A 17189-nucleotide genomic window follows, 5' to 3' on the forward strand; every position below is an offset into this window, starting at 1 on the left:
AAAATGAAGGACAAACATTATTTTTTATTTTTATTTTTTTAAGTTTTTGCAAGGCAATGGGGCTAAATGGCTTGCCCAAGGCTACACAGTTTAGGTAATTATTAAGTGTCTGAGGCCTGATTTGAACTCAGGCACTCCTGACTACAGGGCTGATGCTCTATCCACTGCACCACCTAACTGCCCCAAGAACAAACATTATTATAACTACCCTTGAGCCTTCATATCATGAACTTTCTACCTTTCACTATGGATACCCTCTGGCAGTCTCCCTAATACTTTTTAGCTTTCTTCCCCTATTAGATTATAAATGACTTGAGGACAAGAACTGTCTTTCTTATTTCTATCTCTAGTACTTAGCACAGTGCCTGGAACATACTCTAAACTTACTAAAACTGATTGACTATTTTAAAAGAATATTTTATTTCCACAATTACATAAGTTTGTTATTAACTTCTATGAACTGATGCAGTGAATAGGACTAGAAAAACAATTTATACAATAACAAAACTTTGAAAAATTTAAGAATTCTAATCAATACAATGATCAACCATGATTTCAGAGGACCAATGGTAGTAAATACTACTCACCTTCTGTCAGAGGTGATGAACCAAATCTGCAAAATAAGACACAGTTTTGGAGTATGACCAAGTTGGAAATTTGCTTTGCTTGACCATTCATATTTGTTACAGGATTCTTTTTTCTTTTTGGGGTGGTAGGAGGCACAGAAAATAAATATCTATTATTTTGGGAAAATAAAATTTAATTAAAAAGAGATGAGTGGGAAGTGAGGAATTGGAAGAAAAAAATATCATCTACTCTCAGAGCTTAGCTTGGAAATTAAAAAAACTCTAGGATTATAGCTTGAGAGGATAGCAGAATCTAGTGAAGGCTTTATTTTATTTATTTTTTCTGGGGGGGGGTAGGTATGGACCTATCTATAAGCAAAGGGAAGAAATCAGTGGACAAAGAGAAATTGAAGATCAAAATGAAAATAGGATTGATTAAAAGGAAAAATTAAATGGGAGGAGAGGGCAAAGCAGTAGAATGGGGATAATGGATTGAGAAAACAAGTAGTTGAGTGATTGGAGGATGTGATGAAGACAAAGACCAGACTTAGGTGTAGTAAAGTTTAGAGACTTTCCTTCAGTCATTCCTTCTTACTCACTTCCTTTCCAACTCCATTAATAGTATGCCAAACCTGAGGAACTATGGATATCATCGATTGGTTTTTGAAGTCTCTATATCTTTTGATGATGGAAACAGGAAATGGATGTGGAACCTGTGGTTGGAAGAGACTTGGGGGCATGGATCTCAGACCTCTGGTCAGTCCTTTTTGAAATTCTAGGTCCTGAAATCTGGAAAAGAGAAGAGTAATCAGAGAATCTCTATGTAGAAAGAGAACTTGGATATTGTCTAATAACCTTCACTTGGATAGGAGTCCCTTATACAACATCCCCATCAAAAAAGTCATCCAGCCTCTACTAGTAGGTCTCCAGTGACATCAAACTTACTATCTCCCAAGGCAGAGGCCATTGAACTTTTGCACAAATCTCATTTTTAGTAAATGTCTCCTCATATTGAACAGGAGGTAATTTTCTTCTAATCTTCACAGTTAACTATAGCTACTAATTCATTAAAAATTGAAGAAGTCTTATATGTCTTTTTCACATGGAGGCCCAAGTGTGAAGACAGCTATCAGACTCATTAGTTTAAGTCATCTCTGAAGGATTTAACTATCTCTACTACCCAGCCCCCTAATGCAGGTACAGATAAGGTAGTCTCCAGATTTAAGTGCTAAGAGAAAACTGTGAGAGGAAAAAGGACAATTTATGGGGAATTGAGAGAGGGAGAAGGGGGTGGAGCAACAAACTATTTCCTTTCAAATAAAGGGTGGAGCTTACTAAAATAAACTTCTAGGCAAGGGCTTTCCCAGAGCAGAAGGAACTTCATATCCATGGAATCTGTTCAATATACCCATTGGGAGACTGCTGAGGAATTTGTGATGTTTAATGTCAAGCAGAGATGGCGACCCTGGGAAGCTGGTAAACTGAAGGGCTAGATACCTGATTCCTTGCTGAACAAATCTGTCATATCTTAGAGAACTGGTCCTTCTGGAATGGTGTTGGGGCAAAGGGGGTAATTCTGAAGTCTAAATTCTGTCCCTCTACTCTGTTTTCTCTCTTTTCTTTGTTATCTCTTTTCTCCATTTTACTCTCTCACTGCTTTACTCAAGTCCTAGTCTATCTTCAGTAACTATTTCTCTTCTCATTCATTTTTCCTCCCCCATTTTTCTTATCTCCCTTAATTTCTCTACTTTTGCCTAATACATCAATATTCTCTCCTAACTCCATATCCCATACTTCTCAGCCTTCTCTTTATGTCTTTATGTATCTTTTTCTCTTCAATTTCCCACCAGCCTTTCTATTCTTCTCTCCAATCTCACAAACTCTTCATTTACCTCAGACCCTCTCCAACCCTTTCACTTTTCTAAATTCATGTGATAGTGTAGAAAAATTCTATGTCAGAGGAGCTGGGTTCAGCTCTGTGAATTATCAAATGGAAGACAATCTCTTCATCTCTCTAAGTTACTGATTTATAAAATAAGGGATCAGACAAGAAATTAAAGATTATTTTTAAAGTGCCTTCCAGTTTTAAATTTATATGCTCCTATGATCCTTTCCTCTTAAGTTTTTGAAGTTTCATTTCCCAGGCCCCAAAGTCAAGGGTCCCCCACAGTGTATATAAGTGTACACTGGGTCTTACCCTGGTCTACGTAAGATTGGAGGTAGAAGGTGAAGTTTCATCTCTTTTTCTAACTCTAACATTAGTGTCTTTTTCCAGGATGGTGGGCAAAGAAGCTTCCTGGGGGCCGTCCTGCCCTTCCCCTCTACCTGCTATTTTCTGTGACTTCTTTTTTGTGGATAATTCTCCTTAGCATGCTGTTGGCCAAAGGTGAGAAGAAGGGAAAGGACAGTTGAGATCAAAGAGTACAGACTCTCTTTAGGAGCATGGCTTCCAAGGTCCTGACCCCTGGAACTCTGGAACAAGGGGTGACAGGGAGTAAATGAAAGCCTAAAGGCAGTTGGATGGAGTTCCAGAACTATGAGAATGGATGAAAAAGGAAAGGAGATAAAAGGAAGGAAGTAGGGTGGGAGAAGAAGGAACTAAAGAGAGGAATAAGGGAAGGAGAGAGAGTGAGAAAGAAATGTGTCTCTTGTTTCTCCAAGTCACAAATTTATCCAGGCAAGTGGAGCATCTGGATGAGCAACTGGAGGGAATACAAGTCAATGGTGAGTGTACCCTCATTTTTTTTTATCTGGAATCTTTTGACTTGGGTTCTATCCAGTCTTTTTGTTTGGGCCTCAATTGAAAGTGAAGGGAGAGAGAGAGAGAGAGAGAGAGAGAGAGAGAGAGAGAGAGAGAGAGAGAGAGAGAGAGAGAGAGAGAGAAGGGAATTAGAATAGAGTATGAGAAAGTGATGAGATAGGGTAATATTTAAAATGAATGGATGATGATGATGAGATGGCTAATAGAATGTACTTAACATGGAGATGAGATGAGAGGTAGGATGGGAATTGCAATTATACTAAGATTAAGGTTAGGAAGTAGGCATGGGAGGGAATGTAGATAGCTTAACAGAAAAGGTGTAGTGATCAGAACTTTCCCCAATAACTGATTACCTAATAGATTGCAAAAGAAATAAGAAGGTATTGAAATCAGGGTATTGCAGTGGAAAAAGTTCTGGTTCCATAATCAGAGAATCTAATTTTACCTCTGATACTACTTATATGACCCTGAACAAATTGAATAATTTCTCTGGGCCCCATTTTTTTTCATTTTTTAAAAAGAGGTGGGGGAGGTTAGACTAATTGGTTTCTGTGGTCTGTTTATCTGTGATCCTGTGACATGAGCTCTTGAAACTAGTCATCCTTGGGCATGAGGCAGTTTAATCTGATTATGAGAGAGGAGAGAGAATAACACAGTTTATTATTCACTGTTCATACAAGGTACTGGGAGAATATGTAAGCAAGAGAGTTGTGTCTCTTGAATCATGTTCAGTGTATATGTGAAGGAGGGATGGCATTTGGATGTAAATATTTGACATTGATTAAGATTCAGACCCCCAGAATTGGGAATCATGGCAAAATTGAGACAGATACTAGACTGCTTGTGGAGTTGATCAGAGGGGTATGCAGGCCCTGGATCCTGTGCCAGTCCCAATGAAATGAAAGTAGCATTTTGGGAATTGTGATGCTTAAGTCCTAGTTGAAGATATAGGTATTTGGTGCAGTTATGAATCTTCAGAAAAGCCAAAAGACTCAGAGACTGGATGCTGTGTATGTGTGTGTGTGTGTGTGTGTGTGTGTGTGTGTGTGTGTGTGTGTGTGGTTTGTGTGTGTTGTGTGTGTATGTATAAGAGAAATAGAGAAGCAAAGAGAGAAGACAAGGTAAAGGAGGAGGAAAAGGAAAAGGAAAGATAAGGAGGAGATAATGGTTGATATCTGTTCAAGAATAGTATGGTGATAAATTAGAGGATATGAGAAAGAATCAAATACAGAAGAGAATGAGATGAAGGTGAAATAATATGGGAAAAGGGTGAGAACATTATGAGGGATGAAATGAGATGGAATGGATATAGGTATGTGGTACACACACACACACACACACACACACACACACACACACACACACACATATATATATATATATATATATATATATATATATATATATATATATATATATATATATTAAGAAAGTAACCACATGGGATGGGGAAGTTCCTCCCTTTCCTGGGATCAAGCTCTGAACTGATCCCTTGTTTCTCCGGTTGAATTGACTATTTTTGCCACCATCTTATTCTGTAACCAGGGTCAATAAATTCAGGGAGTCTGGAAGCTCTTCAGGTAGCCTTGAGCAGCTTTGACAGCAAGCATCAGGTTCTAAAAGCAAAAGGTAAGAAAAAAACAAGACCACAGGGATGAGGATTCTTCATCAGGTCTTTTTTTTTTGACAATTTGAGAACAGAGGGTAAAAGAAAACCAAGACCACAGAGCTGGGAATTCTTCAACTAGTCCCTCTTTGAGGATTCCAAAGTAGAAGATTCAGTCATGGAAAGAGTATTGAACTTGGTGTGATAAATCCTCAGTTCTAATTCCCACAATGCCACTAATTCCTTGTCTTACCTTAGTTGTTATTTTCCCCATGCCTCAGTTTTCTCATCTGGAAAATGAAAATTTTGGACTAGATGTCTGCTGAAATCTCTTTAACTTTGTGCCAGGTCTATGATCTTATGATCTTGTGTTTGCTTTATAGTTGAGTATCATGTGAGTGACTATGATCCAAGATAAGGGATTTATGACAAACTAAGTCAAAAGCTAAAAAAGACAAGACAAGTGGACTTACCTAGGGATGGGAGAGAGAAATTGGGGATAAGAAGTTATTCAATTAGTGCTGTCTCAAAGTATAATGGCCTGTTTTTAGAATATAGTCAGTTTTCTATGACTGGATGTCTACAATGGTCTAGACAACTATTTATTGGGGATGTTGTAGAGAGAATTCCTTTTATATTTTGTACTGGTTGGTCTAGAGGATCTCTGAAGTCTCTTTTAACTCTGACAATCTTTATTTGTAGCTCCTAAGAAGATGCTCATATCAGGTGGGGATGGGGTATTTTTGTCTTCCTTCAGTTGAAACAATGGTTGAGAAGCTGAGGAACCTGCAAGAGAGTCAAACCAGTCTGAGTTTCAACTGTATGTGCAGACCCCAAGACTTGACCAATAATTTCCACTCCTCCCACTCTCTCATTCTCCAGCTGTACCCGACCTTTCACCTTAGGCTGTCCCAGACTCTTACTCATGTCAGTCTGCCTTTCACCCTTATCAATTGGCTCTTTCCAACCTCTTCCATCACATTGATTTTAAACTTTTTGTTTGGATAGATACCAATCCCTCCAAATAACCCTAAGCTTGATCCCTAGAATGACCCTGGTTCCTCTCTATTGATCAACTCTAACCTATCTCCCTCAAATGACTATGATTCTATAGCATAGTCTAATTCAGGTCCATCTCCCTCTGGATTCATAGTGTTACCTTCCCTAAGGCCTGATTCCTATGTGCTAATCCTGACCCCAGACCCTATATTTAACATGCCCCATGTGTATTTATAGTGTCTCAGGAATTAGCTGAGGCAAAAGAAGACCGAGAGAACATCCGGAGTGAGATGTTTCGTGGATTGGATGCTGTGAGGAACGGAAATGGTGAGATGGAACTGGATAGTATGGCTCCAGGAAGTTGAGATAAGTTCTCCTATAGACTGGGGTGGCAGAGAAATGAGAATGATTGACATACTCTTATCTTTTTTCCATGTACTAATTTTGGATGTTTTTCAAGTGAAGACTAGATGTCACATTGGGTGTTGTTATATAAGAAATTTATGCTCCCTTGGTATTGTATCATATGTCCTCAGAAGTCCTTTTTCAAAGACTGCTTCTGAAAATCTTCAAGTGAACCATGAATAATCATTTAGAGAATATATATTTAGAGGGGATTCAGGTAATGATTGTATCAGATGTCTTCTGAGGTCCCTTCCAGGATCAGACTGCTCAAATTTCCTAGTCATGGAATAACACTTTGATCTGCAAAGTACCTAAGGGCGGGGCTCCTCATAAAACTAGAATTTGATGTGCTTAATACATTGACATAGAATTTTGGAATTAGAGAGGGATTACTTTTTATGAGTTAATGTTAATGATATTTTTGTTTTTTCAACAGTAAAATTTCTTCTCTTTCTCTTCCTCTCTTCCTTCTCCATATCAGGGAGACCTCTCATATAACTATTTTTTTTAAAAAAGAAACAGGAAGAGAAAACAAAACTGACTAATACTTCAAAAAGTTTGAAAATACTTGCAGTATTTCATACTAGTAGAATTGCAGGCCAAGCATCACCTCATGTCACTTTGACTTATCAGACAATTAATGTAAAATTATATTTCCTTAATGGAAGAATAATGTATTCCATGAGAGATGAAGTGAATAGGTTTGTCCTTTAGTCCCGAAATTTTTAGATTATCCCTATGGTCATAAACTTTGAATTAGAAACAGCCTTAGAGTTCATTTAGTCAACCCCCCTTATTTTACAGGTGAAGAAATTGAACCCTAGAAAGGTCATGTGACTCATTCAAGGTCTTACTAGTAGTAACTGGCAGAGTCAGAATTCAAAACCAGGTCCCCTGGCTCGAAATCCATTGTTTGTTTGTTTGTGTTTTTCTATTCTCCATAGTCTCTCTGACCTCTGCTCATGAGGTTATCTTGCCCATTCTCTATGGAGTGACAATGGAGATTCCTAAGTAGAATTTTTATAGTAATTTTTCAAACCATATTTGGAATATTGTGAGTAGTTCTGAATGCAAAATTAAAGGAAGGACATTGACAAAATGAAGAATATATATAAGAGGTGACTAACAATCGAGCTATAAGATTCATTAAAACTGATAATGTTTTATCTAAAATAGAGAATATTTGAAGGGTGTGAATGAGAGCTATCAAAGATTTGAAAAGCAGTCATATCAAAACTTAAAGTTACAAATTGCTCTTCTTGCTGCCAGACAAAGAAGTAGAAACATTAGGAGAAAGTATCAGGAGAACAGATTTTGACTCAGTATAATTGTAACACCATTAGATGATTCTGTGGAGTATAGATTTGGCCAACTTGTATTTTAGTTTTACTGTTCTCTCTCTTTTCTGGGTAAAAGTAAGTTGAATACTTCCTAGGTCTTGTCTCTTTTCTTTCTGATAGAATAATTTAGGGCAGAAGTTTCAGAAGTATATTTCAAGGACTAAAATACTCCCAAGTATCAACCAAACCAGAGTAAAATATAATTGGGAACTATTAAGTAAGGTAAATAAAAATATAACAGAATATAGATAAAATTGACATATAGTTTAAGCCATTATGTGACCCACAGGGATCCTGGCATAGGGGTCCCCAATTCTGAGTCTGACATCACTGTTTTAGAGTATGATCTTTCCTTTGGCAACCATCTCCACTCTATTCTCTTTCTCTTTGGAGATTTAATTATCTATACCATCTTATAATAATTAACTTATTTTTCATCCTAAGGTCAACATAATGATACTCAGGTCTGAGTGGTCCTTTTTTTCTGCTGAAATATGACATTTACATTAGACAAAAAGTTGTAGTGCAAACACAACTGCTTAAAGCCCCAAGTTAGGAAAATTTTAACACTCAGTCATAGGTCTGGCTAATTTAAAATTTTGTGTAGATACACAACTAATTTCTGATCTCTCCTATTTAAGGCAAGATTAGGATGTAGGGCATAAGTAAAGGAATCAACTGGAGTATATTACAATGTCTGATACTGGAAAAGCACAGGGAAAAGAAATTGGGGAAGGAACAGACATTTCTTGAACTTTCCTCAATTCTTCACAAGGTGGTTACAATTAATGTCTCAGTACAAGTTAAATGTTCTGAGGTTCTTTCAGAAGTCCAAAGTCTCACCTCAATTTCCCCCTTCTCTTCTGCATTTCTCCCATTTTATTCATTTCTCCCTTTCCATCACTTTCTGGCTTAAAAACCAAGAAATCAAATAATTTACAGTGCTACAAGAGAATGTTTGCTCCTAGGAGCATAAGATTAAGTTAATTAATTAGCATAAGCTAATTTTAAACCACAATCATATTCAGAAAATTTTCCTAACAATTGAAACTATAAGCAACAATGCTGTTTAATGGAAAGAACACTGAACTTGGAGTTCAGAGAAACCTGATTTTGAATCTCAATTCTCTGTTTACCAGCTCTATGACTATAGACAAGTTACTCAAACTACTGGAATTTGCCTGTCCTCATTTATATATTTATTCATAGGATTGTTAGGAGGGCAACACTTTTTAAACTTTTAAGTACAATATAAGTAACATCCCTTGCTATTAGAACTATCTACCAAAGGAATGGGTTGCCTTGCTAAGGAAATACCCTCTATCTCCAGGTTACAGGTATTTTCATGGATTATTCCCTCTTCATGAAGAGTCTCCTTCCTCTCTGCTTCCTCTTGGTTTCCCTGGCTTCCTTCAAGTCCAAGCTAAAATGTCACCTTCTACAGAAAGCCTTTCCTAGTATTACTTAATGCCAGTGGCTACTGGCTAGCTACAATTTGTCTTGTAGATGTTTCATTTGTACATGTGTTTGCATGTTGTCTTCCACATTGGATTGTGAGTTCCTTTAGAGCAAGGACTAGCTTTTGCTAGCAATGGAAATATAAAAAAGGCAAAAGCTAGTCCTTGCTCTAAAGGAACATCATAGTAGGCACTGACTAATTCATTATTGGAAATCTTTAAATAATAATCCCTTCTTATGGATGCTATAAAGGGAAATCCTGTACTTTATTGGAAGTTGCATGAAATGAACCTTGAAGTTTCTTATAGCCTGGAAATTGAAGGATTTTATTTTCCTATGATCCAACAACCCAGATCTCCCTTCCCTCAATTCAGCAACTACATTTCAACCCTAGCTTTTGCAGTTTTATTTCTAATTCTGTTAGATTGTGAGCTCCTCAAGGACAAGGACTGTCTTTTGCCATTCTTTGTTCTCCCACCAGTTGGCACAGTCTCTGACACATGGTAGATGCTTAATAAATGTTTACTGTCAACTGACATTTAATAAATGCTAACTGATTACTTGAGGAGGGAAGTTCTCTCTCCCTAGGAAAATTTCAAAACTGATGTTAATTTTCTCTAATTTTCCTCTCCCCTCTTCAGGATCCTCCTGCCAACCCTGTCCTAGGCCCTGGAAGGACTTCCAGGGTTCCTGCTACTTCTTTTCTAATAACAAGCTCACTTGGTCCCAGGCCAGGGATGATTGTGTCCAGAAGCAAGCTCATCTGGTGATCATCAATAGCCGAGATGAACAGGTGAGGTCAAAGTGGGGACAGATTTGTCTATCTATTCACTGGATGTCTGCTCTTTTACTGAAGCTAATGGTTTTTCTTTTACCATCCATCCAAATCTGTCTCAAATCCTTCCCTTTCTCCATGACCCACTGAAATTCAATTCTGCAAATATTGATTAAATTAAAGTTGAAAGAACTTTATATTAGAGAAAATAGAAGCCAAAATAAATACCAAATAAATACTAGAGGACAAAGCACTTTGGATCTTAGCGTAAAAAAGATATGAATTTGAATCTTTGCTCTGCAACATTATTTAACTAATCTCAAGCTCAGTTTTTTAAGTGGCAAATTGGATGTACTGTTTATGTCATAAGGCTATTGTGAGTAAAGTGCTTTGTAAACCTTACATGCTAGAGAAATGGGCTTTGTAATTATAATTATCAGCAGGGAATGCTAAATTTTTTTTTTTAAAAAACTATACAATCCTGGCCTTTAAGAAATATACATTGAAATATATAGGGGTCCTGATATAAACAAATAATTCGGAGTTTGATCACTTCAGAGGGGAGACCCAGGCAAAATGACATGAAAAATAGAGAAAAGAGTGTTCACTTTCTGCTGGGAGAAGGCTCTCTGGGTCTCAGGGAAGGTTCCATGAATTAGGTAACAATGATATGGACCTGAAAGGTGGTAAGGATTTCATCAAATGAATAGGAGGAGGGCCCATGTATGTGAACAATGGTAGGAAAAGGAAAGATAAAATGGAAGACTACTAACTGTCCAATTTGGCTCTAGCACCAAAGACAAATAATATGAAATTAGAGTGGAAAGATAGGTTGATCCTTTAAGAGTCTTCTGGTAGACTATTATTACATAAAAAGATAAGTTTTTCATTTCCTAGGAATATTTGCTTGCCAGATATTTGAAGGATTCATTTGGAAAACAGAGAAACTAGAAGTTAGAAATTATGTAACACCTCCCAATGCCCCTTAAAGGTACCAGAAAATCTTTTGGGAGGGGAGTGGAATATAACCTATCTGGACCTTGGCCACAGTGGTAGCATGGATCAAGGTAATTAGTATTATATTTAGACTTAAGCGATGGGGAAAGGTAAAGAAACTGTCAAGGACCCATCTTCTAAGGTCTTCTTGCAGTTAGTCTCTCTTCTTTACATATAATTCTCTTGTCAAAGACTTCCTCCTCACACAAAAGATCAAAGTATATTTTGGGGACTTCTTTTCTCTCTCTCTCTCTCTCTCTCTCTCTCTCTCTCTCTCTCTCTCTCTTACTTATTGGTCCTAACCAAGTGGAATCTAGGAATGTGAGTAGTTGCCTTCTCTTTATTTTCCACTTCCACCTCCCCACATCCCTATCAGTTCCCATCACAAAGTGCTCAAGGACCCAAAGTACAAAATATGACTCATTTATACTTGTAAATTAATGGATACAGAAAAGAACCATATTTAAGACCAGAGAGGTACAAGAACCTCACAATGGCAAGCCCTAACACCCAAATCTGCCTAATTTCTGAGATTTACAGTGCTGGCCTGGGAACAGCTATAGCAAGCCATTGAAGAAATGTTTGCTCCTCCATCTCAATGCTTTCCTCCAAAGGCCAGTGTCCTTTTCCTTAACAGTTTTTACCAGGCATAGCTATTGAAGGTTCACCAACCCTTTCACCTCTTGTAGCTGTGGGGACATGACAGTTACTTGAAGGTCCAGATCACTGGTCTTTGTAGCTCTTTCTCCTAAAAAATTACATCTTTTAATCACTGGTCTACATAGATCTTCTGATTTCTTGAAATGTTTTCAATTCATAAGAATACATCTCAGCCAGGGTGATTTTATTTATTTGTTTTAAAGAACTTGAATATTCATTTTCTTTAGGCTTTCATAGTAATCCTTAAGGGGGCTATGAGAATGCTGTCTTCTAGCTTTACTCAAATAAGTTTCTATTTTCAGTTTTATTTATTTATTTTTGACTTATGGTAACCTCCTCTCTGTGTTTGAACAATGTCCTGTTCCATACCACCTCGTGAGTTGTGGAAACCAAAGAGCAACCCCTGTGAGTGTTTTTCTTTCTCTGTTTCTTCCTTTCATCTTCCTTCCTTCCTTCCTTCTTTCTTTCCTTCCTTTGCTTCTGTACCTCTCTATGTGTGCCCCCTCCTTCCTTTCCTCTTTCCCTTTTCCTCCCACTCTTTCCCTTTCTCTCCCCTTCTCCTTTCCTTTCTTTCTGTCTTCTCCATCCTTTTTTCTCTTTTTCCCCTCCTTTTCTTCTTTCCCTCTCCCTTCCCATCTCTCTTCCTCCTTCTCTTTTCCCCTCTCTCCATCTTTCCTCCCTTGCCCCCATGGCTCTCTCATTTTTCCATCTTCCATATTCCTTTGGATCAACTGAGATTATTAAAATATATTGATGAAGATGGAGACTTTATTGTTTCTGGTACATTTATAAAATGTAACACACACTAACAAATCTTAATAAGCCCTCAAATTTTGTTAACAGTTGTGGGATATAAAAATCTTTTCATTCAGTCTCATCAGATCCTGATTTATGAGTACAATATGAGCAATGTCATCATCAAAAGAAGAGGGAACTGTAACTCAAGGAGGTTTGAGAGTCATAACACCTTATTGAATGATTGGATTTGGATTGAAACTTTAGTCTTGTTGAAGGAAAAATAACTAATTTTTAATATTAAGAAAATACTAGTTTTTGCTTGTCTGATATTTTCTTGGGGGCCTCCCTCTGCAGCCTGGGCCCCATTAGATGCATATTCCCTTCAGTTGTTCAATGTAATTTCACTGTTAAATGTAAATTCCCCAAGATAAGAGCAACCTTAGCTGCTCCCTCTACACATCCTTCAGTTTCCTGGCTCTCAGTCTTCCAAAGTGGGTACCTGTCCCCAGTCACATAGAAGAGATGAGATCCCCCTGACTCATCATTTTACAGGAAGTGGGAAAGACTATACAAATTTGGTCTACATCTGTCTCCAGTCTAGACTCACTTACTGGAGTCTAAGCCCAGTCACTTCTTATGGTTATTTTCGTTTTTCTCATTCCCTCAGGCATTCTTCTCTAGACCTTTGTTTTTCAGCCTGTTCTTCCAGAAAAAAAGTTTAATCTGTGAATTGCTTGAACTTTGTAAAACTTGTGATGAACTTTGCAGATCTGTGAATATAAAACAAAATTCCTGAACTTTCATACCTCTGGAGCTAGTCCCAAGTCTTTCATCTCCAAGAATCCTGATCTTTGTGGCAGCACCACCCATTTCCCCATCAATAGTTTCAGTTTCTTTATTTCTTTCTAGGATACAGGGTTTCTTCTCTCATGCTGCCTTAAGTTAATCATTCTCTCTTCTGAATGCTCTTTATCATAGATTCTTAAGTTCAAAGACAGCTTTTCCTTCTGGATTCCCTGCATTGTGCCAGTGGGCATGAGATGCCAGTTGCTATTAGTCTAACATCATCTGAATCAATCTTATCTGTCTCTCCTTATTCAGAACTTCCTGATCCCTACTGAGGAGCTGGGATACTGGATTGGTCTCAGAAAAGTCAAAGAAGGGGTACATAATTGGATTGATGGCACAAAGCTCGACTATACGTGAGTCTTCAGACAATACATAGGCATTTGGGGCCCTGGTCCATTTTTAAAAGGGTTTGGCTAGGAAGTTAATCTCAGGTCTATATGGGCACCCCAGTTCACTCATTCATTCAACTAATGTTTACTAAGATTTTGTTAGATGTGAGGTCCTACACTGGATGCAGAAAAGGATACAGAGATGAGAAAGATGTGGTTTGTGTCCTTAAGGAGCAGTCTGCTATATATAATGCGTGTGTGTGTATACATACATTGCATATATCTATATATGAAGTTAGATACCATTTCAATGCAGGCATACAATGCACATGTTTTGTGGTAATAAGATAAAAACTAAAATGATATCCCCCTTTGCATTGGAAGTTACAGTGTACAGTTTTGGAAGAAATTTATTTTATCATGATCAGACTATATCCCAACTACTTTGGTTGGTTCTGAGCACAATATATCAAGAGACATTCAGAACCTGGAGCCCTTCAAGAGAAGGGAAACCAGAAAAATTAGGTGCCTTGAGATCTTCCCATAGAGGTATTGTTTGAAGGAATTGGAGATTTCTCCCAACAAAAGAAGATTCAAGCAGGACACAATAGCTGTCTCCAACCTGTTTGATGTACCATCATGTGAAAGAGAAATTAGGCTTGTTCTGATTGACTTTAGAAGATATAACTAAGAATAATGGGAAGAAGTTTTATAAGAGGAAATGTGGGCTTGTTACAATGAGAAAAAAGCAAAAACAAACAACTTTCTAACAATTTGATCTGTTCTGAAGTAGAATGGGATGCTTTGGGAAGTGATGAATTTAAATCTTCACTGGAAGGCTTTAAAAAGATTTGTTGGGCATGCTGTTGAGATGGTTCCTGTTCTAGGATAGTTGGACTATATGCCTTCTGACATTCCTTCCAACTTATGGGTAAATAATTATCAATTCCCTTGGAAAGGGTATAGATAACAAGTACAACTGAAGCCTCAGAGGAAGAGTGACTAAGAACTGGGATGGCTAAAGAGGACTTCTTAGAAAAGATAACCTATTGCCTTGGCATTCCTTAGGAACTTAGAGGTTGGAGCCTCAATCTGTTGGGTCAGACTATAGTTGATTTGAGTCCAGTTGCATCTCTAGACCAACCAAGGAAGCTGACATTTAGAATCCCAATTGAGTAATGGGAATATAACTTGGAACCCTTACCCTAAGACTGACGTACGTGTGTGTGTGTGTGTGTGTGTGTGTGTGTGTTCATTCCAGCAACTGGAACATTGGAGAACCCAATGATAGCCAGGGAACAGAAGATTGTGTAATGATGTTGCATCATGGCAAGTGGAATGATTATACATGCGAACTATCCTCTGACAACTGGATCTGTGAAAAGCGGCAGATTTGTTGAGCTTCAACAGTGGAAGAGGTTGGCAGGTGGCAAACTGGTTGAGCTCCCTCCATCCACATCATAGAACATCTGGTACCCAGAAGTTGGTCCTGAATAGACATTGTCTTTTTGGATTTGTATCCTTTGGATCATGGATCCCTGTAGTTGGGCAGACCAAATAAAGCATTTTTCTTCTTTGTCAGTAACTTTGTCCCTTCTGTACTGACTGACTCTTACATTCTGCTGAGCTGGAAGAATGTCTGAGGAAGAGAAAACATCTTGCATCCTCAGCTGGTCCTCTTGCTGACTTGGGGTTTTCCAATGTTGACCTAGCCCCAAGGAATTTAGGAAGCAGTTCACTAATTCTTACTGGGGAGGGCTAAATCTCCCCGTTCCCTCAGGTCAAGCTACTTAATTTAGTAATTGAGATACAATCAATTGACAAATCAACAGGCATTCATTAGATCCTGCTACTTTGTATAAAACATTATGTTAGGTCCTAGGGATCCAAAACAAAATTAAGCAATTTCTGCTCTCAATGAGTTTACATTCTCAGAGACTAGGTAGCATGTACACAGAGAAGTATAGATAGGAAAAAGAAATGCAAAATAGTTAAGAATCATAAGAACTTGAATCAAGAGTTCGAAGGGTCAAAAGTGTCTTTAGTAGAAGTAGTGAATCCCAAAGCACAAATTTGTGAATCAGTTTGTTCATCCTACTAGGCATTGGAAGTTGATGAAGTAAGGATCTTGAGTGCGTGTTAAGGATGCATATTTTTCAGTGTTAATTCATAGGACCAGTTTCTTACTCTATTATTCAATGGCTTCTCTTTGGTATATAATTTCTATTCATTAAGGAAAGTTTTTTGAGTGTTAGTATGGATGAAGAATATGTCCGCTGTCTAATTGACCATGTGACCTAGAATCCTCAAAATCATTTCTTATGATACAATAATATTGCAGACACTTGATAGTTGTGTCAGTAAGGGCACCTATAAAGTAGATGCAGTAACAGGATTGTTGCGAGAACCAAATGAGATATTAAGATTCAGCGCTATTTAAATCATAAAGTACCTAAAATGGTATTGTTGTTGTTATCTATGTATACCTTGATTTTTGCATTAGGGCAGGTGTCTTCATTAAATTTTATCTCCACAATGCTCTTGTATACAACAGTAGCTTAATAAATGTTTGATGAATGTAAACAAGATTGACTCTGTTTTCCCTGAAGCCACAGGTGCCAAGACCCCTGAAAAAGTCCCAGGTTCTAGTATCTTAAACTCCAGTTAAGTGGTCTAGCTATTAATGAGGTGTTTTCTTCCCAAAAAATGGTGATTAAAATTGGAGGTCCCACAGGGAATAAAAACAAGAGTGCCCTTTGAGTGGAGATGACTCCTAGGGCTGCTGGGCTGGCCCCAGAGGTACACATAACTGCCCTGAGAGCCACTCCCCATCTTGGTAGTTAAGGTTGGGATCCAGGGACCCTGCAATCCTGAACAGACTCTAAGTGTCCCCCAAGAGTACCTCCACTTAATTGCATAGCCTTTGGTGGCAAGGGGAACTAGAGCAAGAGGGGGAGAAGGCCTAATTTTGGTCCCTGAGGTCTCTTTTGGAGGCTGGACTCCACATCTGTCTTCAGGAACTGGTCCTAGGGGAGTCAGGCCTCCATGACCTGAAGTCCTCAGCAAAGCAAAAGTTTATGAAAATCAGGATATAAAAACGGGCTACTCTGTTCCCTCCAACCTCCTGCCTGGGGTTGACCTATGGGGCAGATTGCTATAATCTCACCTTGCTCTAGGGCAAAGTGGGATTAAATCACAGAAGTATGCTTTGAAGAGGTAACAACAAGTGAGAGTGGTAGGAGACCCACCTAATGACCAAGATCCCCAAGCTCCCTCAGGTGAGGCATCATCTCCCCTTTATCTCAATAAGGAGTTAATTTTCATCCTCAACCTTATTCCAAGTCAGACACATTTCTCATATTCTTCACAAGTAGGAAGAACATAAAGGGTATGCAAATCACATGGGTGATAGATCAGAGGAAAGGGGAATAGTACAGGCAGAGTTTGTGCCAGGTCAAGAGGATGTGATTGGAGGGGAGAAGAGCATGATGAATATACCCTGCCTGGATCACATTCTTCCTGCAGAGTTGTGTTCATTTCCAATCATCACTAAATTTACAGATTTAAAGCATGTTCGAAGTGGGAAGGATTTAGAACAGAGAGTTCAGTTCTAGGAGAATTCATAAGATGATGAAATATCGAGTTTAGAGGACTCTCAGGACCTAGACTGTGAGATTTGGGAGAAGCTGCTATGTTGATCCCTAAAG

General features: G+C 38.2%; 1 protein-coding gene across 1 annotated transcript; it reads left to right on the top strand.

Moving 5' to 3' along the window:
• Positions 1-1939: 1939 nt before the first annotated feature.
• Positions 1940-16050, top strand: LOC141500843 (C-type lectin domain family 4 member G-like). Its single transcript, XM_074204340.1, has 9 exons — positions 1940-2042; positions 2842-2952; positions 3228-3290; positions 4873-4956; positions 5691-5753; positions 6170-6259; positions 9777-9928; positions 13406-13506; positions 14744-16050. The coding sequence occupies exons 1-9, from the start codon at positions 1955-1957 to the stop codon at positions 14880-14882; spliced, it is 891 nt and encodes a 296-aa protein (XP_074060441.1). The 5' UTR covers positions 1940-1954; the 3' UTR covers positions 14883-16050.
• Positions 16051-17189: the final 1139 nt, after the last annotated feature.

Source organism: Macrotis lagotis, chromosome X (genome assembly GCF_037893015.1).
Source record: "Macrotis lagotis isolate mMagLag1 chromosome X, bilby.v1.9.chrom.fasta, whole genome shotgun sequence".
NCBI classification, from domain to species: Eukaryota; Metazoa; Chordata; class Mammalia; order Peramelemorphia; family Peramelidae; genus Macrotis; species Macrotis lagotis.

Bases quoted from the DNA above. Each gene is read 5' to 3' on its own strand.
- LOC141500843 (XM_074204340.1), top strand. From the start codon at position 1,955: ATGGAATCTGTTCAATATACCCATTGGGAGACTGCTGAGGAATTTGTG. The intron at 3,291-4,872 runs GTGAGTGTACCC...TTCTGTAACCAG, and splicing joins GGAGGGAATACAAGTCAATG to GGTCAATAAATTCAGGGAGT. The intron at 6,260-9,776 runs GTGAGATGGAAC...TCCCCTCTTCAG, and splicing joins TGCTGTGAGGAACGGAAATG to GATCCTCCTGCCAACCCTGT.